At 38.6% G+C, this 27,936-nt stretch overlaps 3 protein-coding genes across 11 annotated transcripts in view; 1 reads left to right on the forward strand and 2 right to left on the reverse strand.

The window, feature by feature from the left end:
• Positions 1–27,936, forward strand: part of LOC135162645 (tensin-1) — a 76,922-nt gene that overhangs the window by 5,342 nt on the left and 43,644 nt on the right. For 6 of the 7 annotated variants that reach the window (XM_064121296.1, XM_064121309.1, XM_064121297.1 and 3 more), the window contains exons 2-3: positions 22,815–22,923; positions 23,136–23,173. In XM_064121296.1, the coding sequence (XP_063977366.1) occupies positions 22,815–22,923; positions 23,136–23,173 (147 nt within the window). Of the gene's footprint in view, positions 1–22,814; positions 22,924–23,135; positions 23,174–25,886; positions 26,312–27,936 lie in introns of those variants that run through there. The other variant, XM_064121310.1, reaches the window with a different exon arrangement.
• Positions 5,244–9,172, reverse strand: LOC135162649 (putative sodium-dependent multivitamin transporter). 3 transcript variants are annotated; one of them, XM_064121339.1, is made up of 8 exons: positions 9,020–9,172; positions 8,191–8,320; positions 7,985–8,119; positions 7,694–7,915; positions 7,267–7,610; positions 7,082–7,201; positions 6,349–7,011; positions 5,244–6,287 (listed from the first exon to the last, which is right to left on the reverse strand). In XM_064121339.1, the coding sequence occupies exons 2-8, from the start codon at positions 8,194–8,196 to the stop codon at positions 6,023–6,025; spliced, it is 1,755 nt and encodes a 584-aa protein (XP_063977409.1). In that variant the 5' UTR covers positions 8,197–8,320; positions 9,020–9,172; the 3' UTR covers positions 5,244–6,022. The 3 variants fall into 3 exon arrangements, with proteins under 3 accessions (XP_063977409.1, XP_063977408.1, XP_063977412.1); XM_064121338.1 differs by having other exon boundaries at positions 8,191–8,372; positions 9,020–9,168; XM_064121342.1 differs by having other exon boundaries at positions 9,027–9,147.
• LOC135162650 (putative sodium-dependent multivitamin transporter) lies at positions 9,646–13,995 on the reverse strand. The gene is made up of 7 exons (XM_064121343.1): positions 13,870–13,995; positions 13,253–13,381; positions 12,960–13,181; positions 11,574–11,917; positions 11,205–11,324; positions 10,306–10,965; positions 9,646–10,220 (listed from the first exon to the last, which is right to left on the reverse strand). The coding sequence occupies exons 1-7, from the start codon at positions 13,873–13,875 to the stop codon at positions 9,956–9,958; spliced, it is 1,746 nt and encodes a 581-aa protein (XP_063977413.1). The 5' UTR covers positions 13,876–13,995; the 3' UTR covers positions 9,646–9,955.

Genomic DNA, 27,936 nt, shown 5'->3' on the forward strand with positions numbered 1-27,936 from the left:
CAATTGACAAAAAGGCCAATTGGCACCTTTTTCTATTTTGTATGTTTTTTACGATGTTCACATCAATTAGGGATTAAGACGCTCTTATCAATTTTATATATTTTTTTTTCATGAGAAGATGTAGTAATGTAGTCCAAGCATGAGAGATAATTGACACACGTGGGAAAATGGTGAATTGCCAATCGCTTCTATTTTTCAAACATCTTTTCCAATATTCTTTCCGTAAATTAGGGACTGAAAGGCAGTTATCAGTGATTTTTATATATTTTTTCCATCCGAAGATTGAGCTAATGTACGTTTTACGATGAAGAAAAAATAACGATACATACGTACTGGTATGAACATTTGCTTTCCCCACTATCTGTTATTACTCACTCTATGGGGGTATCTCAAAGACTCAGCTAGATAAAGCATTTAGCCAGCGTTTGACAATAAATCTCCGGTGAAACGCCTAGAAAGCCTTTCGTTTAAATTACCCAGTGATAATTGGATGCGCTGCGGGTGTTTTTCAAAGAGAAAAGAACCATCTTTATGGTAAATAAAAAAAATTGTCTGGATCACCTTGGTATAACCAGCGTGCTGTTTGCTATTGAGACTCGTTAAGAAACCATCACTCGGTTGATTGATTACGAAATCAAGAGGAAAAATCTATTTCGCAATGAAAATCTCGAGCTCTCCAGGCATGTTGGCCTCTTGAGACAACCCTCGACTTCCGGCTCGGTGTAATTGGCCTTCGAGTTGAGGGGGCACTGCGCTGGGCCTTCAAGTGTTGTAAACCGTTGAGGGGTAAAACTAACATACGGAATTTTTGTAAATAACAGGGAGAGGGAACACATGCTTTTGGAGAAGAATTCGTTATGGCAATAAAATTACGGTCAAAGAAAAAATTAGTGTACTACATTGACGGAGAAATTCAGAGAAATTTTGTTATTTAAAGGTCACTATTCTGTCAAGAAATTGTGAATTTCCGGTCAATTATTCTATGAAAATTTATAGAGATATTCTGAAATGTTCTAAATGGATGATTGGTGAATTTTCATCTTCCTCTTTTCCAATTTTTCATTCGGGATTTCCAGTGAAATTTTCTAATCGTATAGATTGTTCATGCAATGTCAATTATTCTTCAGTTCTCAAATAAATATATGCGTTGGGTACCGTAGAAAGGGACAACGTCCAAAGTAATTTCAAGCCTAATGTATTGCGCAAAACAAATAAACCTTAAAATCGTCAGTGCGGAAGAATTGGTGTCGAGTTTAATTCGAGCTGAACAAGAAGATTCGGAATTCGACCATTCGTACAGGGGTATTCTCCGTATGACTAAAATAACAGTGACGAATTTTCAGCACTTCGATTCGATATTTTTCTTTTATTTCTCGACGACTTATATTTAGGCCAGAATAGAACACCGCAATTGTCGTTGGGGGAGAAGAAAGAAGATTTGATGTTACGAGGCATTAGGGCAGATAAGGGAGAAAATACTTTGATACAAATTAGGGCTATTCTCACAAAAGGGACAAATAAATGTCTTCAAAGCTCCCAAAGCTCCCAAAGATATTTTTCATTTTCTTAATGTGTTTTATTTTGACAGTGAATATATCCGTTGAGATTGTACCAGGTCAGGGCGGAGAAAAATTTTTGACAATGGAGGATAGAAAAGCCGGCTTTTCCATTCTATCCGTGGCCTTGAATAACTCAGTCGGTGGGCCCCACACACACACATGTTACACAATGGTACAGGCCAGTGGTGAATGAATAAAGATCTCCCTCGACTCTCAAAGCCGCATATCTAAATACCACTGAGCACCCTGTTAATGTCCCCATAGTATCGCCCTGGCACGTTCTCTCGTTCGATCACCATTAGCCAACATATTCACATTCCTTCATCCGATTTATTTGTACACAGGATCTATCCTCAAGCCCTTCTAAATCAGGATTTTCGGGAAAGGGATAAAAAAAAAATCGAGCGACGTTAATGCCGTAGGAGAAGGGCGGGACACGTTCGAAATTTCTTGAAAAATAGTGTTTCCTGTCATTTATTTAAAAAAGCGTATGGTAGGACATTTTTTATCAAATTCAAAACTGTCGGGCCTCGGTGGCTCTCAATTGGTCAAAATTTTCGTGTGGTTTTGTTGCATAGTGACGAGGGTGTGACAGATTAAATTTTATTGCAGAACTTCACAGCTGATACGAATGTCAGAATTGCAGGCTAACATATGTTTGAACCTTTTGATTCATGTTTTCAGTTCAGATAATTTTTCATTTGAGCTGATGTCTGAAAAATGTCTGCGAAAAATGTGTGAAATCAACTTGAACTCAATCTTAATTAATCAAATGATTATTCCTCATTTTCTCTGAATGATTAGAGGAAAATGCGTTATTTGGAACGACACAGTTATCTGCTATCTGAGTGCAAATGTCACTTTGAGATAGTTTTTCCAAATTTAAGACAAATACATCCAACAATATATATCATACCCTAATTTTAGAATTTTTCTAGTCTTCGTTCTCTGGAATTCCAACCCAATTTTAGCAGCATAGTAAGATTAATGAGTTACCTCATACCCCTGTCAATTGAGTCTCTTTATTTATGGATTTTTAATTAATATTATCTCACCATGCGGGCGAAGTCCAGCCTCTCAATTACCACCAGCATTCAACAATCAATGCTACCACTTCTCCCTTCCCTTAAAAAATCTAAATGAAAAATGCGTAAAATTTCCCTGGTAACAATGGGGGATACCCGGAAGACCCCCAACCACTCCCTTCACCGAGAACAGTCAAAAAAATACGAGTGAAAATCCCCGGAGGACAGGCTTTCACAGAAAATAACTTGGCTCCAATGTCCAGAGATGAGCCCCAGTTACTCCCACAATTTATGTAACCGAACATGTGAGTTTAATTTGCCGGGTTCGACCCAACGAGCCGAGAAATAAGTTTCCGACGAAGTTTTCATACTCGAGAATTTAAAAAAAAAACGACCTCCCATAGCGATACAGTTTCCAAGAGCGACCGGACGCACTTCGTGAGCTTCTTTTTTATATATATATATTTTTTTTTTTGGTGGTAAGTTACTCCTGTAACGGCCAATCGACCTAATCTCCGTTCACCTGGAGATTCACACACACCTACACATACAAAGCTCAAGTTAGGGCTCTCAGATTACGCTTGAGCGAAAAATATTCTCAAACGACAAATGACGTTGGTGTTCTGAGGTGTCTCGAGGAACTAGTTCTCTGATAGTGTCGTCTTCCTCCTCGTAGCACATCTCGGACGGCATATCTCAACCGAGCAGAGCGTTAAATATCTTCTCCAGAGACCCCGGGCTCATTATTTAGTCATAGTTTCTACAGAAAATTTTTTTTCTTTTTTTCTTCACCTTCTTGGGATTAATATATTTCGAGTAGGCCTTCGTCGGACTGTATCAAAACACGTGAACCACAATTTCGGCCACTGCGTCATCATTTCGTATTTTCACTTCCACTTGGGAGCGGGTTTTATAGCCAGACCCCATGTTTTCATTATAAAAATTACAGTGGTGAGTTTTTTAACGCCTCTTTCGACATTTCAATTCAACCCGGAAACCGTGAATCAGGGGGGTATACAATGAACTCGAGAAATGACGATAAATGTTTATTTTCTTCATTCACGTTCAGCGGAATTTTATATCAATAAATAATTTCCTTCATTCACATGACGTTTATGCGATTTTAATGAATTATTGAGGGAATATAATGAACTCCGAGAATAACAGTGATCATTTATTTAATTTATACTGATCCAAAGGAATTTGAAATCGATAAATAATTGATTTGAGTGATATGTCATTTGTTTGATTTCAATGAACACTGAGACTTCGATTGTGTAATGTCAAAACAATTCATGAGTACGAAATTGCTCATTGCAAGTGTTTCGGAATTTTTTAAATATTTTTCATTGGGAATATTTTATCGTCAAATGACAAGTTTGAGGATTTTGAATCGATGTTATGAACATCATGATGAGGGTACGATTGATTCCTGAATGGAGCGCGTTATACTTTATTGAAGATCATTAAACGGAAAGAAAATGTTGAATAAAAATTCCGCTGGCGCGAGCGTTATTCACTTTTTACGCATGTCGTAACGTAAAATTCTGCACAAAACATGTACGGTATAGATTTTGTTACTTATGAGAGTATAAACAAGCTTGCGGTTCATTTTCAACCTTCGCTCACGTCAGGATCTCCAATTGTTGTCCAATTTTACCGTCTTGTTACTCTTTTTATTAAGAGAAAATTTTAAAAATTCCTCTTTCATTTGCCTTTCTCGTACTAGTTGTTCTTCATTTGAATTCTTTTAGTCGTATCATAACTTGAACTTTGTTCTTCATTCTCACCTGTAATTGAATGCCCCGAAATACACAATTTAGCCAAATAAATTCTTCTCCGCTCACATAGTGATATAACTCGACTGAAACCATCTCCTAAATTGGATCCAACGAGTATTTGCCAAATAAATCCCCATGATTTGATTAAACCAGGCCTTTCCTCATTTCCCAACGGACAACTAGTTTTAATTAAACTATGTGTCCAGGATATAGAATCCAATAAACATGAACCAAATCCATCCATTCTGAATGTCACATTGCCACTGAAATAATTTCTAAAAATAGTGGAATTTGTTGTCTTAAATGCGGCATGAATAATCGATGACGAGTACCAGAATAACAATAACTAATCCGCGATCTTGAGACTTTAGAGACAATGACTGGAAAATAGGTGCTACCACCAACAGAAAAGCATGATTTAAAATTAAAATGAAGGGGTAGAGAAGGAGTGAGAATCACGCCTCCGCCACTCGATCTTGATCATCTTTGCGATATTATCGCATTAGCATGAGTTATTCGAGCCGCGTGAGGTCAAGACTGAGTACTTGAAGTGGAAAACAGAGTGGCTTTCTGTTACTCTAGTGTTGCATATTTCATTGACATAAAACCAGTAAGAAGGCATTTTTTACGTCAACGGCGTTCGGTTTGGAAATTATTCGAGATATTTCTTGGGAAAAATTTTGGAACAGAGCGAAATGTCAAATTTACATGAAATAAAATTTTTTGTTATTGAAAAATCGATAAAATGTTTCATCACAAAATTACGTGAAAGTTCAGTCTTATATTTTTTTAAGACAACAATGTTATATCAATTTCTACAAAATGTAGTGGAAATTTTAAGCTAAATATCGAATGTTTTAAATATTTTCATGATTTATATTTCCCCCCCGTGCGTTAAAATGAAGCCAAATGTTGAGAGAAAATAGTGAAAGAGGGACTTTTCATATCCCCGGAAAAACAATCCCTTAATCATTTTAACATGTCGTGTGGGCCGCCTGGCCAAACAGCTACCAAAACGTTATATTTGAAAAACAGGAATGAATTCCCACGCGATGTTGCTGTCTCTCTTTTGCACACAGGGTGTGCCTACGTCAATAATGCTACCGATGGCTGTATGCACACCAACAAGTATAATGGTTACCTGCACATCTCATCGTTTTCATCTTGGTCCAGTGCTTGTTAGAGCTCCCCCGTTTATAAAAGGCAAAGTCAAGCCAAAAGATTTTTGCATAACGTGTGCGTAAACTTCAAACGTGTTAATTCAGGGAGAGGATAACTTGGAGATCCAAGAACTAAGTGTATATTTTCACTTCTGATATACATCGCCACGGTATTTAACCTGGCAGTGAAAACCTGAGATATACATTAACTCTGGAAAGCGAGTCTCCTCATTTTCAAGACTTTGATCATAAATAGTTTATTTATTGATATTTTTTCTCTATATTTCCCTTCAATTTCAAAACAGCAGTAACAATAGTCGAGTTTGACTCATTGAGTTGCGACACAAAATAGTGTTTCACTTATCTCTTAAGTGATCTTGGGTTCATTATTACTGTGTCTCGTGGGCGTTGCATACAAAAGTGTAACAAAGACACAGTAAATCTGTCCTCTTAATTCACTGGATATGGGAGATAATAACAACAAAAACGGTCTATTCTCACGAATCAGTGTTGTCAAATTTTTTTGTGTCAAGTACAAATACTTGACTGCCAGTTGTGGGTTCTTTATCGCATCTTCTACGAATTCGGGCGGCGATTAACGGAGTAAATAGGCTCGGATCGGGTGGTGAAATTGGGACTTTGGAGAATCTTCTGACAACGAGACTTGCAATATATCCTGCAACGATACCTACAAATAGCCCTATTGGAGTGTACCAGAGGTAGGAGAGACGATGGATGTAGAGAAATGACGAATCATCAATACTGCAAGAGAAATAAATCAACTCGTTAAAAATTAAGCTGCTGACAGATATCAATTACTCACATTGGAATTGGAGTTGTCGGATGAATAAGCGTTGAATTAGGGCATCCTTCAATGGACAACGGCAATTTGATGGGTGCTGGCTTTGGTGAGAATGCCACCCACATATTGAAGGCAAGAGCAAATATAGTGCCCACAACAGCGCCAGTTTCATTGGCATCTTCAAAGAACATTCCTAGTGTGAATAATCCGAGAATAGGACCTCCAATGGCTCCATGCACAGCGGTAACAGCCTGAATCAAACTTCCAAGTGTTGAAGCGAGAAAAGCAACAGCCAAACTCAAGAATCCAATAGACAGTGCAAGCATTTTCCCATAGAATGCTGCTTTATTATCCGGCAATTCCTTTCCCAACTTTCGCATTATTGGTTTGACATAGTCTGATAATGCAATTGCCGCGAGAGAATTTAAAACAGCTGATACTGTACTCAAACTAGCACTGAATACACCAGATATGAATATACCAGTGAGACTCGGTATTTTTGTCATACGTTCTTTGGCAAAATATGGCATTATCATGTCGTGAGATTTAATTTTTCCCGCGAGTACAGGATCACAATCATGATAATACGTGTACAATACCAGACCGGAGAATGATACTGTTGAAGTGAGTGATAGTGTCAGGGGGATATTGATGAACAATGCCTTTCTTGCGTCGCCAATTGATCTGTACAAATAGGTTGAATGAATAATCATCGTAAATCATCTGATTGTATCAACTGATACCGTTTACTCACTTGGCTGTCAACATACGTTGAACTTGCACCTGACTGGTTGCGTATAGTGAGAGAAAGAAAAATGTACCTCCAATACTGAGGGACCAGAAGGTGTGTCGCTCTGTGGGATCAACGTGAAAGCTGACAAAAATAGATTGATTAATTCTCTGGGGTATTGTCAATTGATTGACATTGGGCAAACATACTTGAAGAAATTAATTCGGCCACCCTCCGAGGATACTTCAATAACTTTAGCAACACCACCATCAATCTCACTCAGTGCAACACCAATTACGCAGAAGACACAGATGTACATGAGGGCACCTTGAATAAGATCAGTGATGATTACAGCCTTGATTCCACCAATTGTTGAATAGAAGGTGCAAATTAGCCCGATTAGTAGAATACTGGTGGTTCCATTCAATCCAGTGGTAGCTTCAAGGGCTAGTGATGGAGCATAAATGACAACACCAGTGTATAAACTCGTCTGCAGAAAATTAGCTAGACTGGCAACTAGCCTGGCAGTGACACCAAACCGTCGTTCTAAATACTAAAAAGTGTCTCATTAATTAATCATGCTGATTATATGTTACAAGTGATATGTTATTAATGATCCACTTGGAGTAATAATACCTCAAAGACACTCATCACTTGAAGTTCCCAGAAAACAGGGAGATAGAAATAAGCGACAATTGGTGTACCAAAACCCAGTCCACCGTAGATGAGATTGAAAATACATCCGTATGTGTAGTTTTCACCGCTTGAGCCTAGCAAAGAAATTGCTGATAGAAATGCCACCATCATGGCTATTGATAATAATCCAACTCCTGTCGAGTGATTAGCTGTGAAGTACTCCTAAAAAACAAAGGATGAGAGGACAGAAGGAAGTACTTCCTGTCTGCTTTGTCGATGGGATTTTAATACCTCTGCTGTTTTTTGTTTGCCTCCGGTGAAACGGTAGTAGACACCGATTGCTGCTGATGCAGCCAACATCACTCCAATTGCCAACCAATCGGGCCAATGAAGAAATCCTTCATCGGGACTAGCTGAATTTGGATCCTGTGGGAGTAAGTGGAAATAATGAATCAATTTATTTTTTCATTAATGATGATGTGGTTGAAATTACTCACCTCCATGGTAGAACTGCTTGAGATGTTTTCAATTCTCCGTTAACGATACGCGAAAATGATTTTTTTCAAATTCAAACTCACTGACATTCCGCAATAATATCCTCGTACTTCTGGTCTCGACAACCAACAACTGAGAAGAGACACTCTCACGGATTATTTCCAGTGCACAAGATTACATAAACCTGACCAATTAGGGATAAACACAGAGATAGAAACTTTGGCCTTCTACTTTTGATCAGTAATATCAGACATTAAAGGAGGAAGTTTTTGAGGTTTTAAAATGTCCGGTAGAACTCCGGACCTATTGAGCAATTTTTCATGTACCTAATCGACTCTGCTTCAGGCATTAACTAGAAATAACAAATTCCACATTTTCACCTTTGAAGGTGTCCTTCCATCACACTTTTTAACCGGCTCACATATTTTCTTTAAAAGCTCGTTAAACTTCAAGGAACAAAGTCAATCCTTCGTTTTACGATCTGTAAAACTGAGAATGGAAAAATGGAGAACAAACGGAAATGCAAATTTATTCGTTTATCGTTTTTGCATTACATTGAGAATTTTTTTTTAGTCGTTCATGATCAGGTTTTGGTGTAATAATAAATTTTTTTTTCATGACTTATTTGACGAATAATTAATTTCGTTTCGTGGAGACTCACGAATATTTGAAGGGGAAAAAATGATAGTAATTTGTGAAAATTGCGGTGTCAGGACGATTTTAGCGATAAGAATATGGAATAGTCGATTTTTATTTCAATGTGCCCGTCAAAAACGATCTATTCCACTTGAGAAAATATTTAAAATCAAATTTTTCTATCTGTATGTTTACCATTTACTTCAGCTATCCATGATTGTGCGATCGTCAGGGAGGTTATTGAGTAACTACTGGCAAAATCCTTCGGCGCAATGTAGAACTGTTGGGTTTAGTAGTTAGCGTAATGACACTTTCGTGAGTCCAACGGTCTACTTCAATGACAAGTGTAACGATCTGACACTTGACAATTGTTAGGAGTGAACGCGTACGATTGTCGTTATTTCAGGGAGGGGAGATGTGCAATGTAGCACGCATCAGAATTTTCAAAAATTAATACCTGTAATTGTTTAATATCCTCGATAATAAATCCGGAATGCGGTGTTTGAAGACGTGCAGACATTAAATCCTCGCCCCTAATTTCGCATGGTTAGGAGATTATTAACGGTATCTCCTTATCAATTTATGTGACGATTGCGCAAATTCCTCGACTTTAATAGCCACCACATATTTGTGAATGTTGTTATAAGGAATGTTCTTATGACTCTCTCGTATCATTCTTTGAAAACATTAACTGCACAAATTCTTTTGTGAAATAACATTTTTATGTCAGTGTTTTTTTCGGAAGTATTACTATATGGGAAAAAACTGTAGTTGATAGAACTGCCAATACAATTTTTAATTAACAATACATTCAAACAGTTTCCCCATATAATAATTTTATTCAAAATTCAAATAATTTCGTGATCGCTAATTAAAAATTCTATGGGGATTCAGAAGTACTAATTTCTAGTCAGTTGTCTCATGAACATTTGCACCTCAATATTCGGGTGAATCATAAATTTGAAGAACTATTTTTTTATTGCTGATATTTTAATTTTCTTGGTACCAAATTTTTCAATACAATATCGTAATTATTACCAGACTTACTGGACTCTACAAAAATTTTGATAAAAACTTCTAAAAATGTAGAGATGAATTATGACGGGCTTATTTTACGGTGGAAGTGATCGATCATATCGCTTCCCTATCAAAACTCTTAGTATCAAGAACAAACACCTGGCTTCCCTCAGCCGCCTCCTTCTCCCTTCGTCGACGAATCCTGGCTGCAAGAAATGGTGTAAATAGGCTGGGATCTAAAATTGGTGGTGAGACCTTTGAGCATTTTGAAACGATGAAACTAGCTATGGATCCAAAAGTAACCGCCATATTCCAACCTAGTGGTGGATACCACAGATAGGAGAGCCGATTCATAATGAAGTACGTGGAGGAATCATCCCTTGAATCATAAAAATTGTAAAGACCATTAGCTGACAAACATCGACAGCTTACCTGCTAGATGATCAACTAATGGGCATAATTACGTTGGAGTTCGTGATGTGCTGATCAACGTAGCATTGATGCATTTATCAATGGACATGGGTAGAACCAGAGTGAGGGGTTTCGCTGAAAAAGCCGTAACCAGACTGCACATCAATGCTAATAATAATCCAACAACAGCTCCGATTTCATTAGCCGATTCAAAGAACATTCCAAGGGTGAAAAATCCAAGAAGTGGACCCCCAATAGCTGCATTAATGGCAACAGCCACCTGAAGTAAAGAACCCATTGTGGATGCAAGAAATGCAACACCCAAACTCATGATACCAATGAGGAGTGCCATTATTTTTCCATAAGTAGCTGCTTTATTGTCATCCAATTCAGTGCCACACCTACGAAATAGGGGTTTGAGATAATCCGAGAGTGCCATCGCAGCCAGTGAATTAAGCATAGCGGATACGGTGCTCAAACTTGCACTGAATATTCCCGATATGAAGAGTCCAGTGAGGCCTGGTATCCTCGTCATCCGGTCTTTCGCAAAATATGGCATTATCATATCGTAGGATTTTATTTTACCGGCTCTAACCGGATCACAGTCTTTGTAATATGCGTAAAGGACGAGGCCTGAGAATACTACAACGGACATCAGAGAAATTGACAGGATAGCGTTGAGGATGATGGCCTTGCGAGCGGCTCCCAGTGATCTGAATCGGTGTCAGACAGACAGTGGATTAGGATAAATGCTTGCCGATGTATCATTTCGAGATACAAAAAAATAAAGATCTAATTTTTAGGAATCTGTTACGGATTCTCAGATAATCATCATAAATTATGCGTAATTTTTATCACTGCAATAGTTAAGTTTAAAAAATTGAAGGTATTGTTCTGTATGCGTTAGTCATCTATTTCCAAAAATTGACATTTTTTCTCTGCGTTCGCTTACTTGGCTGTCATCATACGCTGTACTTGGACCTGGCTAGTTGCGAACATAATGAGGAACCAGAACATTCCGCCTATGGATAGCGACATCCAACTGTGTCGAACCGTTGGATCCCATTCAAAACTTGAAATTAAAAGATTAACTGTATTTTAAATTGAAAGGGCTTACGACTATTAATAAAACGTATGGGATTTCCGGTACAGGAAATCCTTGTATGGAAATCCCAATCGGGCATGTCAGTGGATGATTTCCTATTGGGATGGTACCCCATTTCCTGTGGAAACTCCTGCAAGATCACATTGGGATTTCCTATAGGAACTCCTACAACACTTTGGTGTGCCTTTATGTGACTCGGTAAAAGGAACTACTCACTGATTAAAATTAAGTCGCTCCCCATTCTGCGCACTAGCCCACACACCCCACAATCCGCCATCGAGTTCACTGGCAGCTACACCAATAACGCTATAGGCACAGGCAAACATGAGAATAGCCTGCAAGAGGTCAGTAATGATGACAGCCTTGATGCCGCCAATGGTAGAGTAGAAGGTGCAGATAAAACCGATGAGGAGAATACTCATTGTTCCATTAAGCCCTGTTGTTGCTTCCAATGCCAATGAAGGCGCATATATGACAACTCCATTGAACAGAATATACTGAATGAAGGATGATAGGCTGGCAGTGAGTCGGGCAGTCTGGCCAAATCGTTTCTCTAAATACTGCGGAAATAGAATGAGTTTTTATTTAATTAAATAATTCTCGTAAAGATCGTATTATTCGCTGAGAGATCGTTAAATAGATCGAGTCACACAAAAATATCTTCTCTATAATATTTTTATAAGAATGCGAACGGTAGTTTAATTTTAAATTGCGGGAAACGAATATTCTGCGTCAATCGCATCACATTTTGACAGAATTATTATTTTCATAAACATTCGTTGTTGACAAATAAATAATTGAAGTTTTTCAAACTTCCGGAAACCTGATTTTCTGTGAAATCGATTTCTGGTAAAATTCTGAAAGTGAATAATTTTGAAAAGTCCGAACAAATATTTTTTATACCGGAAAATTTATTGTTTATCATTTTTTTCGTTAAAAATTTCATAATTGCCGACTCGTTATCTTATTTCTGAATATCTATATTCCTTGAATGGTTCGATATTCAGATTTAAATTCGGGTGTGGAAAAATTTAAATAATGAAAATAGTTTTGCGAACAATGAAAGTAGCGCTATAATTTGAAGCTACTATGGTACGTCGTTATTTGACGCAATCATATGAGAGAACTTCTTAAAGCGGGAACGTGTTTGCGCACAGCTTGAGAATCCTTGTCTGCGTCTGAATGCACTTAAATTGCATCTTCAGCTTCACATTTTCGCGAGGATAAAAGAAGTTCCCAATGAAAAGATAATGAATTTCGTTCGCTTAAACCCATTGCGATTATAACGAAACGATATTCATATTTCAGGAAAGCCTCGACATTTTCTTACACATGACCTCTGCATTCATTAAGTGCAAAGTCCTTCACAAATCTTTTCAGTTCATCGTGAAATAGGGCACAGCAAATATGTATGTGCTGAATTTCACTCGCATTCGTGGCCATTCTTCAGGTATTGAAAAATGTCTGAATGAAATTAAAATTTGTCCAACTTTCAAAGATGAATAACAATGAACAATTCAGGGAACTTCGAGTGATTGGAAGATATTGATTGTGTGATGATATATCGATTCTCTCTCAATACATCCAAAAGTTATTGAATACCTCGAAAACACTGAGAGTTTTAAGTTCATAAAAAACTGGAAGATAGAGATAAGCGATGATCGGCGTGCCTGTCAAAATTCCAAAGAACAACACAATAAAAATAGCTCCATTACTGTAAACTTCACCGGTGGTTCCAAGAAGAGATATTGCTGAGAAGCATGCAACCATCATGGCTATCGCGATCATGGATACACCAGTTGATCTATCAGCTGCAAAATACTCCTGCATAAAATAACAGGTGGAGTTTAACACCCGTTGTCATTTACTCATAGACAATAATGAGTGTTAAATACCTCAGCGGTCTTCTGTCTGCCCCCGGAGAACCGATAGTAAATACCGATGCCTGCCGATATGGCCAGCATAATTCCAATGGTCAACCAATCCGCCCACTGAAGCTCACCTCCACCCAAATCGCTATCACCCTGAAGATCATTAAAGTGAAAATTGATTTTCATTTTTCCCAAATCGGTATAATTGTTTAAAATTAAAATAGGGTGAAATTTATTAATTCCAAACCATCAGGAAGATGCCAGTGATTTTAAGGAGCCCATAATTAATTAGTGGAGATATTGACAACTCTCTCATTAATGAATTTAATCAATGGAATTTGATAGTAGTTTTTCAAATAAAAACGAGTGAAGATAAGTCAGTAAATAAATGACTAGAAATTGAGTTCTGACAATCAGTTACATTACCCGAAATATTAGAATCAATATTACTGTTAAATCAACAACAAATTCACTGAATTGCAAAATATTTTACTGTCTGAATATCACAATCGGAAATCCCCAAAAATAGATAATAGACTCGTGTCATGGACAGTAACATATCGCTGAAAAAAAAAAATCTTTTCTTCTGCAATCACTCGAGACCTCAATGACAACATCAACCTCGTCAAACTGATACTCACATTCATTGCACAATAAATGCGATAGTAATTGTTTCAATTTCCATAAAAAAGGTCGATGATCAAAGAAAATAGCACATGTTCCGCATACTGCGTCGACGTTTCAATGTCAGACTTGAGGCACTGGTTGAGAAAAATGGAGAAATAAGAAATACGTCCAAGTGTTATTATATAAATCGTGATGACTGGACATATCCCGACATTTGTAATTACCACATTTTTATTTCATATCTTTGTCACGTGGTTTAATTACAAGTGAACGATGATTCGGCAATAGCGGGTTGTCTCATGTACCATGACATGAACTCCTGGAAGATTGACACTGTACCTGGATTTGATGAGTTCTGATAGCAGTTGAACGGGTACCAGTCAATAGCCGTTGGATGTGTGTTATTATGTTGTTAGACGACAGAAAATATGAAAACTGCTGGGTAGACGTGACACTTGATCGAGCAACCGTTCACCCACCCTTCTTCACCAGCATTCATCATCAAAATCTAATCATCTGGTGGATGTATTGCTACTATGTGCACGTACAAGTCCAGATGTATCGTACAATAATCGATGGAATAAATTGCGATACCAGATACACCAAATGCCTTGAAATCTAGCGAGGATCGTGGGCCTATCTTCAAGTGAATCGCTGCACAATTCTCGGTCTCTTGTGGATTTTTCTTTTTACTAAACTCAAGCCTCATCCCTTCATCTTTCCTCTTCACTCGCGTCGATCGTGCGAAACCGTGAGGCGACGTTTAACGCGACTTCCAGCCGTGAGAATAACGAGCCCACTGGCTTTCAGCCCCATCAACCCATTGTTTGGTCTCTTCTTCGTCAATCTTCACGTACCTATCATCAATCTCGAGGTCTCTGAAACTCCACCACATGGAGATAAATCTTGGTTTACCCCATTAATGTCGGGGAGGCGTATGCCTTTCAGTGAGCGTCTCTTTTCAATTTTACAATTAGGGAAAATTTACGGATTTGTGGATTGTTGAGGCGATTTTCGACTGCCCTGTTGAAGCTGAAATTGACATTTTATGAGGGGTAAAATATTTTTTTTCGGAAAATTACATCGAATTTGTAAAAGACTCGCGGAGAATGTCGTAAATTTAACTGGAAAATCGTAAAAGTGCAGATGAACAAGGCGTTATTCACTCAAAAATCGATGATAATATCTCAATTTCTGGACCCCTTAACTCCCCATTAATAAGCTCTTATTCAAGATTTTCTTTTGATAAACCGCACCCACACACGACGCATTCCTTTTTCCTCATCTCAGTGCGTGTTTACGTCCGTCTTATTTTTCATTTTCCCCTTAACCGAGTTAATTTACGAGCTACCACGTTAGATCCGTCGGTCGATATACCTGCGACCCCACTTGGAAACATGACTCGATTATCAAGGTGAGTTTGGTCTTCGATATTCTCCCCTTCTCACGCCCTTTTTACTCCATACCAGCTGTAATAGAGTATTAAACTCTATTGACTAGCAACATCGAGGAGTAGATTGTTTTTTTTTTTTGTTTTTTTTGTTTAGTTTTTGTGATCATCTCAGCATGGGTTCCGCGTTATTATGGAATCATCACTAGTCTTAATTGGTTTTATTGGCTGAATGCGTCAGAATAGTAACTTGTCCTTTTTATTTCGCATGGGGAAGACCGCCGGGATATCTCGCGTTGTCATCTCGTATGATGTGTTCTCAGTTTGCTCCTCACTAACGACCATTAATTAACGTACCATTAAATAACTGCATGACCTCTTATTCGCCGAGTGGTCGTAATTTTCGAGGATTTATAAGACATTGTCACACCCTACGATACAAATCATTCAATTGCCCTCCTCAGTCATGAATAAAACATCTTCAGGTAGAGAGGTTGAGAAATGAAATCGATTATTATAATTATGAAAATTCAGAGAGCTTAATTAAATTTTTTCATTCACGAGAAACTACTGCGTCACTTTAGAGCAGAACTGTGGTGATAAAAATTTCCGATGAATTTAGGGTGTCACGCAATGGGCCAAGGGATATGTTCTCTTCAATTAGGCGGCACGCAGAGCCTCTGGGACACATTCCCATTGGGCAATATGCGGGTATACGCGAAACACCCGCTGGGCGACTCAATCTTTTCATTTATTTTTTCGAGTCCCCATTGAAGAAATTATTTCTGGGTATTTTTTAAATTTAGATGAATCGAATGAATTTAGATAGGTTGGAGTGATGGTTTTATTCGTGTTTTATTTTCATTTTTAAACTCACTTTTATTCATATCAGATAAATAATTTCCGCAGTATACGCAAATTAAAAGTCGTTAAATGCGGGATTTTATTGATTTCAAGTCTTAATGAGAACATTAATATTTATGAAGTCAATCCAAAATTGAATTATTCTCAAAATTCCATAGCACATCCGCATAGCACATTACGTTTGTACCGTCAACCACTGTACAAACGCCTCAATCACAATTACTGTTTGCCGTGTCATCCAAACTGTCATCTTTATGCCCTCAATATTGTAATCATTGAGTCGGAATATTACGCAATCGCCAGATGGGAAAATGTAGACAGTTAAATTGTTTCTGCGTCGCGTGCCACTATTCCCTCAAGTTCATCACGCAATTGTACGGTGCATTCTCGGGGCCTATCTACGTGCGTTGCATTCAAAAGGTGGATATTCAGGCACGCGCAGTCCCGTCACCACTTGATCCTCTCTTCCTCCCGCCCTTCTCTCTTGTCCCTCGGGGAAACATCTTGAAAACGTTTTTTTAAAAAATGTTGAATCTACCCGGAAGATGCTGCATAGGTTTTCTATTCTATGAAAATAGTCGACCGCGTTCCGATATTATGGGGAAGGGGAGGGGGGCTGTTAATATGTTTGCATTGCCGCAAGGCACATCCGCACATGGTGGATGCACCAGCCAAATGTTATGTTTGCATCCGTCAAAGAAAATTTTCCCGACTCGCCATCCCGCGTAGAAAATTATTTTTTCTACTGAAGATGTTTCATAAATCTTTCGAAAAATCATCGATTCGCGTCATAAGATTATTCAGTAAAAATTACAGAACAGTTACGCATTATTTTACTGAACATTCCATACTTTTTCTGGAATGTTCTGGACTTTTTTTTGAAAATTAACACGTTTCCTATTCCCTGAAAATAGTTGGCCGAGTTACGATATTACGGGTGTTCTGTTAATAATTTGCAGTGCTTCAAAGCCCCTGCAATATGGTAATAAGCGAATGAAAATTTTGCATCCGTCAAAGAAATTTATTCGCCTCGATAAATTACTGTGAACGTACTATCCCCGACTAATACTTCTAAAAGACTCTATTCATTGAAATGAATTAATTATGCGTTTCCATCTGATAATCGTATACTTTTCTCCGTAAAAAAAATATTGGGATAAAGAATTAAATGTGGAACATGAGGAGAAATAAAAGCGATGACCCCGGAAAAACGTGATTGAAAGGTCCAGCAATATCAACGTGTTTAAATAGTTTCGCGGTTCAAGGAACATGGGGGCACACGTGGTGGGTATAACCACGAGAGCGTGATTCCGTTGTGAAAATACTAGTGGACCCCCACGAGTTGCCCAAAGGTTAAGAGCGACATATATGTGTATGGAGAGAAAACCATTCGACCAATGTGATTCTGTCGCGTTTCAACTGCTAGACCGGCGACGTAAAGTCGCTAAATCCCAAGAGGCAAAATACAAGTCGAGGCTGTATAACCAATGTCTTCGGGTGATTTATAGTCAAGTGACTTGGTGAACATTAATATCTTGGGAGAAATAAAGTAAAAAGTGGGAGGGAACAGGGAGACAAAGAAATAAAAATGAGGAGGGAAATAGTGTCCGACGAAAAACACGTGGGACGAGATTATGACGTTTCCAAGAGGTCTCCCTGCGCGTCCCAAGTGCGTTCATGTTATTTTGTAAAACACGCCCCTGCTATGCCCCTTTGCCTGGGAATTTTATTGGTCACACGTAATAACTTAACTGGGAATGACTGCTGGTACTGAGAGAGGTCCATGGTGATGAAAATCTTTCTCACATAATTTTGGGAGAACACCTTTTTTTCGAGTTAACGAGAGAGGAGTTTTTTCGGAGTTATACGATGATTTCGGGAGATTTTTTGATCCTTTAATCGACTACTTCTCGAGAAATTCGGTCAGTTTTAATTTTCTGATGTTGTTTTTATTTAATTGACTGTCGTCATTAAATCGGGAGAAGTCACTCTTGGATTTTGATGCCGTTCAAGTTTTCGAAAATCTGATGAACATAAATATTCCCTCATCTGAATCATTCATGAAACTTGCAAGTTCATCTTGTCTTCACACCTTCCGGTAAACTTTGCGTAAAGTGTCTTTACACTCCGAAAGCTGTCAAGAGAGCTCAATAAAAAAAATCAGCAATTACGATGGTCTCCACAAACTTCACTATAAAGTCAGTCGTTAAATTATTAATTTGCCATCGTTCTCAAGAATTTCGTCGGTCTCTTTGCACTCAATCTTGATGTTACAACTTACTCGTCATTTAAAAACATTCCCTCAGACTGAGAGGAGAATACTCACCAAATGACCAGAGTTTTATGACGCCCTCCGTCCCTTTGACGCCTGCCGATTTTTCCCCATCAATATGTAACTGACGCTCATGATTTCTCCCTTTGTAACAAAACGCGTTGTAATAACTCAACACCGAGCGAGCACCATAATCGATAAGTCAAGAGGCCCTATACCATACATACCCTCTGTATCCAGCTAAAAAAAATACCACTGAGATACGATATTGAGTGTAGGTGCGTGTGATTGGTGGGTAATATAAGTTCTCCCTTTATTCCACTGGAATAAGAAAAATATGATCAGGCATTTGAGGCTCCACTTCATGCTCGATTGCTGAATAGGCCTGAGAGCGTGGATAATTCCGAGTAACGCCGACATGGTGTCACACGATATAATATCATGGCATAAATAGAAATAACCGAGTGTTCACTCGAGTTGGTGAATTAACTTCTATGAGCTATTCCGCACAACGTAGTGCCCACGCTTCCCGGTTAAACATAACAGCATAAACTCCTCTTCTCCAAGAGAAAGACGAATAAAAAAAAAATTCCCATAAAAATGCATTTTCCGCGTTAAACATGCACTGATCCCCAGTGGTTACCCTCAGGCCCCATCATCCGAGTGGAAAGTTCCTGGTGAATTCTCAAGTTTAACTCGCGACTAGGTAATAACAATAGACCGCACGATAGTTTTCTCCTTGCGTTCATCCCGGACATTAGATATTATTATTTAGGAGTGTTCAAGAGGGGCTTGTGTATCTCTCTGTCAATATTAAATTCTTCTGGTCTCAAATGCTCACGTTTGAGGGTAAACTTCGACATTGTACACGCCGATTCTGTAAAGAGTGTAAAGGGTAATCACGAAATTCCCTCCTGTTCCTCATTATTTATGGCCCCGTTGGAGCAGAGAGGCCGCAGTCGTGATAACGATGGAAACGAAATTTTTTTCAACCCCCAGCCCGCAGTACCGAGTTTGGATTTTTTTTTTCTGGGGAAAATTGACTTTCGACAAAATCGAAGTTACACTATTTACCCAGTGAAGCGGCCAGATTTTTAAAAATTTATTTGCAATCTGTGTAATTTATATGATCGTGAGTTGGGATTTTTTTTGAAAGGTTTAGGACTGTTCAAGTGGCTTTAGCACTTCCAGAGAGCTTTGGGGTCATCAATCAAAGTATCTGGTGTACAGATGGATTTGGAGTTTCATAACTTATGGTGTCAAATCCATTAGGTAAATCCCATGGTTCAGCATCAAGTGATTTTGACAAAAAACGAGGGAAAAAAATTCGAGAAACGAATTTTCTGGACTAAATATGCGCTGATCGCCGATGATTACCGTCAGGTTCCGTCTTCCAAATGGAAAGTTCCGGTCGAATTCCCCAGTTAACCTCGCGACTGGGTAATAACAATCGACCGCACGATACTTTTCTCCTGAGGTTCATCCCGGACGTTGAATATTATGATTTACGAGTAATCAAGGGGCTCTTCTATGTCTCTATGTCAATATTAAATTCTCCAGGTCTCAAAGACTCACATTCTATGGTAAATTCCAACATCTTCTTACACACCAACAATTTAAAGAGGGTAATGGTGATCACGAGATTTTCTTCGGCTTGAAACGGAGGCGGGCAAATAGTGTACATGGTTTCATACATAATCGTCGTGTTGCGCCTGGTTGTCTCTGTGTATGGCCCTTGCCAGTAAGCGGCATCACAAGGCCCTCAGTTGTACACGATTCTCCATGCACGCCCCACGTGAACGGAGACCCGATATTGTCATTAGAATCATTAACCATGGTTATATGAATTTTTTCAAAAGGGTTTTTGGACTTGTCGCGATTCGCGGGATTCACATTTTTGTGGGACTGAGATTTATAAAAAATACTCGCACGTTTATAACACGAGAATAATCCAACTTTTGTTAACTGATAACTTTTCTTATCTATTTGTGAATCGCAAAATTTTTTTTTATTTCAAATCAATACCTCGAATTACAATGATTGATGGGGTTGTGAGGACATCTTTGCGAGATTTGAATTCCTCGAGATTTCCGATATGATAGATAGCTCTCTTTTTTAGAATCAGATAGTGAGGAGATAATTAATGGTAAAGTATGTCGGAGAGGTGAATGCTGAATTTCATTCATGAATTTAATCTGTTGGGATTGATTGGAGTTTGGAAATTCGCCCTATATCGCAAATTAAATTCTTCGAGATTGTTTAGAAACGGAAAATGTTTAGCGAATTACAAGAATCCCAGTTGTCGGGGAGTTTTTCATGCCCATCTCACACGGACGAACCCCCGACGTTGCCATTAGAAGCATTAGCTGCAGCCATGTGAACTCAGGTATTTTTTGGTTTCTTGGAATATCCATGATTTATACTCCCAGAGATTGAGATTTATGGATTTAGCGAAGGGGTGATCAATCATGAAATACGGTAGGAAACCTCAAAAGCCTCAGTAGCACACGATTCTCCAGGTATCCACCGCGTGAAAGGGGATCTAACGCTGTCATTAGAAGCATTTTTTTCTATCTCGTGATTGGGGGTTTTGGAGCATACTCTGCTGGTTTTTAACGCTTTTGTGGTGGGACCAATCAATGACAAACTCCGATGCGCACATCGACTTAGCATGACACGATTTTTTTTTTTCAAAAGTCCTAAAAATCCTATAACAAAATCTTGAAATCGTACTAATTACTCATATTGTTCGATGATGATTTTACTGCACAATTCTTTCTGAATGAAGAAGGCTTCGATAATTAGCGAATGGTTGAGCTAAATAATAAAGGCCTTCAATCCTCCATTCACCATCGAAAATCTAAAAATTTTTCAAATCCACTGATCTCGTATATAGACAATGTATCTCATTTCCGTGAATTTGTAATGCACGAACGGTAGACACTCGAGTCAAATGAAAATGCAGTCTTTGAAAGCTGTGTAAGCATCCAGCTTTTGTATATCTGGGCTTTAATGCAGTCCAGAGTGGCGAATAACATGCGTAGCAAATTAACGTTGAAAAACCATCAACAATGTGGGCCTCTGTTCGATGAGTCTCCCTTTGTGGTGGGGAGGGAGGGAGGGCGCCAGTGCGTTTCCAAATGATTTTTGCAGTTCACATAGGTTTCGCCTTTGAGACGCCAAACATTCCACTTGAAAAAGCCTTCTCAACCTCTCGAGAGTACATCAAAAACCGTTCATGCGAGACCAGACGCCCCATGATTCGGTGACGCCCACTCGTAATGATTTATCTTGCTATTTATTATGCGGCTCTCATTATATTTTTTTCTTTTCTTGAGACGAAGAAAAATTGCGTTAACCCATGGCAAGGGAATTTTGACGATGTGTGGAGAAGAAGTACACTGAACGTAAAAACATGAATGGGCCTTATTTGAATCAAATCAGTGACTTTATGCAAATCTGAAATTCGTCTTCGGTGATTTTATTGATCGTAAATGAATACCTGTTCGAGCAGAAACAAGTGTTGATTTACAACTTTGTAGATGAAGCCTTTACTTGTTAGGGGTGAGATTATTATATTTTTTTAAAAGACCAAATGCAAAAATATTAAACGACTATTTTATGTACTTCCAATTCGATTTACTGGAACTGAATAAATAATTTTTTATTACAGAAGAGTTAGTTGAACGTAAAATTATCAGACAGGAACATGAATTCATTAAGTTGAATAATTAAGCGAGGAATGAATGCATTAAAGGCAATTTTAGATTAATATGTACGTTCATCAATTATGGAAGAAAAAAATTATTGAATGAATAGAAAATAATCAAATGAAAGGTTTAAGTTTATTCAAATGCGTTGCATCGAAGGATGTACTCTGGGAGTTGAATTGTAGAGTGAATGCTGGTAGCTGAGTATTTTCTTCCGCCTACTCTCAGCCAACACTCGTTTGTTTCCTGGTGTATATTCCAGGAGATAAGACACGAGTAGAGAAGAAAAGAAAGGGTCTCCAAGCCTAGCAGGATGATCGCGTGCGTGTAATCGGAGCTGCAAATCGCAGAATCACTAGTGCCGAGGGCTTTTTCGCATACCAAAACACCTCCCCCCTCGGGATCGCACTTTTTCCAGTACATACGTAACATGTCTTTTCGTGTTCGTGCGCTGTATTCGTTCGCGAAAGCTGCACTTCTATCGCTTGTCGCGATACCCTGATGATTTTATGTAAAATTGAAAAAATTCATAATTTGAAATAAAATCATCACATGATAATTTAGTAGAAGTAAACAATTAGATATTACGCAACAGTCTAATTCTTTTTTTGATTTTAAAACATTTTTTATTCCATACATTTGCCAACTGTTATCGTGTCAGAAATCATTCGCAATTATTTTTCTGGAAATTAACTAAATAATGGGTTTGAATTTTTGTTACAGAGTGAGTTCGAGCCGCAATGCCACATATTCCGAACAAAACAACTTCGAAAACCGCGGCCATGTCATCTCTGTCACCAGCCGATGATAAAGCAGGCATCCTGCTGTCGAGGTGAGTCGATAAACTGTAAACCTTCTTTACCATTTACTAAAAATTTTCGCGCTCGTTGAGTCACTTTGTCTCCCTCACAGGGTGCGTCATTGTGCCATAAAACCGATTCAAATCTTCCTCACAGCACTTGTACCACTCATTACTATTTTCCTCCTAATTAAGTATCTCCTATTTAATTATCTCAAAGGTCTCTCCGCCTCTTTCTGTTGCAGTTTGCAAATACCTCTGCCATAAAACGTGTGAAGATAAGGTAAGACACTCATCACAATCTTAAATTCTATTTTTGTTAAAATTGGGCTTCTTTTTGAGACTCGTGAAGACCCAGGGCGATGATGTTTCGCATAAAGTTGTCCCCCCGGGGACACAGATCGTTACCCCAAGTACTCTGAGTTCATCCGGTGTCGCGCACGTGCATTCGAAGAACCCTAGTAACTCAGTGTAATGTCTAACGGAGAATTCTCGGTATTTTATCATCATCATCGCCATCGCCTCAACACTCTGGTGAATGTCGAATCATCATCACGTGTTGGGGTGTAATACGATGATGATTCGTAATGACGAGACCAGGTGAAACACGTACCACCATCAGATGCAATTGCCAAAGCATAATGCAACAGTTTAGGGAGAGGAAGAATTTATCGTTAATCCATCACATTCATTCTGTCATTTCATTTAATTCGTGTTATTCGGAATTTAAGACTGGACTCGTTAATTAATGAGTTACACATACGTAGGGATAGCATTAAATCATGTTTGAGGGAAACAAATCAGGATTATTACATGAAAATTCACGAACTTTATTAATTTTATTTCAAAGGGTATTTCCTGAATTTTTTCTATAAAATCCGGGACATGTGAAGCTTTTATGGAACTTTAAATTCATCTATATACTAAATTTCGTGTGTGATTACTCTGGTTCTTCGCCACAGTACAATCCCATCGGGTTCAGGGGTCAAGGTGAAATGACAGTCATGCGCATGAATCTGTTTTTTTCCATTCACATTTTTTGTAGGTAATTTACATGGACACAGTGATTGTCAAAATTGTTCTGTGATTAATTCGTGGTAAATTCCAATAAATTTTGTTGGCATTGTTCGTAACAAAATTTAATGGCATTGAATTTAAATCTATTTATACCGTAGTATAAAAATAATTATTCAAGTCATTATTGCCATTGATATTTGGAATTTTTGGCGGATAAAATGGTAATGAATGAATGACTAAGTGAATTGTGCATGAACTCTTGCGTTGTCACATGTAATAACTGTCAGAGGAGTCAAAGAGTTTGTCAGTTTTCCACGGTGTTGAAAAGGCGAGGCTGTTACACCGGTAGAATGTACCGTGTCGTGTCCACTCGTTTCACATACACTCGAACGTTTGGCGTTTATTCCCCCTCACCTTCGGGCTTATTCATTCAGCATCTCTCTCTCTTCCCCATTCTGACTCTGTTGGGAGCATTGGAGGCAATGAGTTTCTGCGGCTCGACTGTCGCGTGCGTCCATACGGGGATAACGCCGAGTCCCATGCTCTTGGGTTTTTTATGGTTCTGGGAATATCTTCGAAACTCTGATGGATAGGAAGTTTACAACGGTCTTGGTTGAAAGAACGAGAAATTGTAAATTTACAAGCTAAATACCAAAGTCTTTCTGTTATTAATTATGATGAGTTATTACGCTGAAAGGAAATTTGAATTTCACACTTCTAATCATCACACTTTAGTGGAAATAAAATGCTGTAAATATTTCCAAGAAACGTGCCGTAGGAACTTTCTGTGAAAAATTTTTAATGGCTCACTGGAGTCTGAGTACGAATTTTGATGAGGCGGATGTCAGTTTTAAATCAGAAATCACTCCTTTCCTGATATTTTCACGAAAATCTCAGTCTCGTCTCCACGTTCTCTCCTAAAATCGAATGAATGCAAAAACTTTTTTTCGACTTCTTTAAAATTCATAGAAATCTCCCGAAATATCCGAGAATTCTCAAATCTCTTGAACTTCAAAAAGACATTTACAATTCATATCGTCACATTCAAATACTTCAAGTACTCAAAATCGTACTGCAGAGATACGTGAACAAAATTTCGAATGACCCAACTTTTCCATTCGTTCTGATTTCCTCTCACCCTCTGGATTTTTCCAACCTTTAAAATTAAAAAAAAACAGCTTAACAAGTCGAAATTTCATGAACCTGTCTCAAAACATTCATAAACCTCTTCGAAATAATTAGCAGCACGTCCAGAGATTCCTCGAACCCTCTTGAAATTCGCTGTCCAATTTTTCAAGAGTGCTCACCCCCTCCTAAGAAGGCGAAAAAAAAAACACAAGATGATCCTCTTTATTTCGGCGAGAGGACTTCGTCCTTGAACCGCCTAACAGAGCCCGCGATTGTCTCGAGCCCCACCAATGCCCGTGTAGGGAGGAGTATCACAGCTGCACCATACCCTCACTCACAAGTGCATCGACCGTGCTCACCTCCTGGAGGTAACACGCGGCCCTCACATCTCACCCAACATGTTGTCCTATCTAAGTACGAATGCGATTCCCCCCTCAAGTTGGCTCAACGCCATACCCGGGTTTAACCCCGGATGGGCATGAAGGTATGGGTCCAGGATAACTTCTCACATCCCAGGTATCGTAAACACAGGGCATAAGAACCGGGTAAACCAGACCCTCAGTAGCTAGAACTCAGTGATAATACGCCCAGGTGTGACAGACTTCTTGAGACGACGAACGGTACCTCGAGGAAAAAGGAAGTCCAGCACTTGTCTTTCTTTCTTTTTTTTTTTTCACCACTTAGCACTGTCTATTTACCCTGATTTACATACATCCACGTGATGATGATGATATTTCGTGAGAGTTGGCTCCATGAGACAGCTTCAATTCGATATCCATGTGGAGAGTCACCGTGTACCTGCGGCGATAGGAAACGATGCTTTTGGTTCGCACGAGCCGGCCTCGAATCCAGTCCGCAAAGAGCGCTCCAACCGACTGGACGTAGCTCTCTCACCGCTCGATAATCTAATCCTCAAGGTTTCATCCCGCGAGTCATTCCCTGGATTTTACCATGAACATGAGGACGAGTGTGTGAAGTGATTTGATTCTAACTCGCAGAATCGAGTCACAGAAGCTGAAAATTGTGAACAAGTGGAACGGAAAAATGTAGAAATTGTGAAATTCATGATGTGGTATAGAATAGTCTGAATATATATATATGCTACTAGTGTCGGTGTTTGTTTGACTATCGCAATGACCTTGAGCGTGGATTGATGAGTGATTTAATGTTTGGGTGGATTTTCCATCTCAGAAGTTATCGAGACTCGAGATTGGTCTGAGGGTGGTAATGTGCTACCAGCGGTGACGGCAAGATGAACGGCCATAGCACGATCGAGGTCGGTATCGTTTTATTTATCTTCTATTAAGGGATGAAAACAACAACAATCAATATTGAGAATGTTTTTGCGGACGTGGGATTTTTAAAAATGTATTTTCCTGCGTTATTCTGATTTCTTTCGATTCCGATAGCCTCGTTGAACTGAATTTTTCGGTTTCTGTTGGTCTTTCCCTCGATTTCAAAGTTATCAACCCCGCGGGACCGTCGAATTTCATGTTGACTATCAATTGGATAGTCCTTGATGTAATGATTAAATAAATATTCCATCGCAGTAATCTTTCTTCATGCTAATCTTGAACTTGATTACGATTTTGCTGACTTTTGAAGTTGGAGTTTCATAATTCGACAGGAAATGAGAGTGACTCGAACATAACGATTAATTATTCATTAAGATTGGAAGAACATGTGCAAACATTTGTGTTCCTTCCAAAGTCTCAGGCCTATTTCGGTCGATTTCGACCTTCAATAATTTGGCAATTCGACAAGTAATTGAAGAAACATAAACAGCAAGATTGATTATTCATTACAATCGTCGATATCTCTGCAGGCATTTACATTTTTTCATATTTTTTTCATCAAATTCAATGACTTTCAGTTGGCTTCACGTTAAACTGTAATATTTAAGCAATTAACCGATTCATCAAAGAAGAATGCTATTGAAATTCCAAGCATTTTACCTTGAAGTTTTAAGTATAATTTTTTAACAGTTGTACTCACAACTAAATCACGTTCCACATCCCTCAGGCTAATCTGGCACTTTAGAAACAGATACGCCGGGAACAATTAAATATTAATGACAATTATCCGTATCTACACAGCCCCCTGTGTTTCTTCAAATTTTTCATAAAACTGGAAACTTCAATTTTCTCATATCTAAAAATTGAACTTCACATTCATACGAATCGATTTACGCCTTGAATAATTTTATAAATCATTGAAGAAATGAAAAAATCATCGATTATGCATTGAACTCTCATTAAACTCAGAATTTATCGTCACTTTGTTGCACACAAATGATGAATTTCTCAGCCACCGTCGCTAGTATTTCCCCAACCAACAAAATGACCTTGTAAACATGTACAAAATTGATTCAGTAAATCCGAAGAATGGAGATTGATCCGAGGGTGTAATGCGCTACCACAGGTGACGTCAAGATGAACGGCCATGGTACCACGAGCGAAGTCCGTAACATTTTTATCTCTTATTTCTCATTTTAAAGTTACCTTCCGTAGTGACTCTAACTCCTTATTTTTCCACGTCACGCCGTAAATCCACCCGGGGGACAGGATTGCCGAAAATAAAGTACATGGGGGTTGGTTGCCTGTACACCTCGGATTAATGTGAATTCAGAAAATTTTTATGCCGCACTATTTAAACTCTTCGTGTTATTTATACGGTAGAAATTCTTCTCTCCTCGTGAGTTTTTTTTTTGCCGATGATGTTCAGTCTGCATGGGACTCGATAAGTCGTAGTTTTCCCCTACTCAATGACTAAATGTGATTAGATAAGAATGTCAGGTACGAGACGGTTGTAACTGAGAAACCAGTGTGCACGCACTTGTGTTATTCTTTATATTTTTCTTTTCTGGATCTGGGACAGAGAGTTTTTATGGTGAAAAATTAT

The sequence above is a fragment of the Diachasmimorpha longicaudata genome, chromosome 5 (assembly GCF_034640455.1).
Source record: "Diachasmimorpha longicaudata isolate KC_UGA_2023 chromosome 5, iyDiaLong2, whole genome shotgun sequence".
NCBI classification, from domain to species: Eukaryota; Metazoa; Arthropoda; class Insecta; order Hymenoptera; family Braconidae; genus Diachasmimorpha; species Diachasmimorpha longicaudata.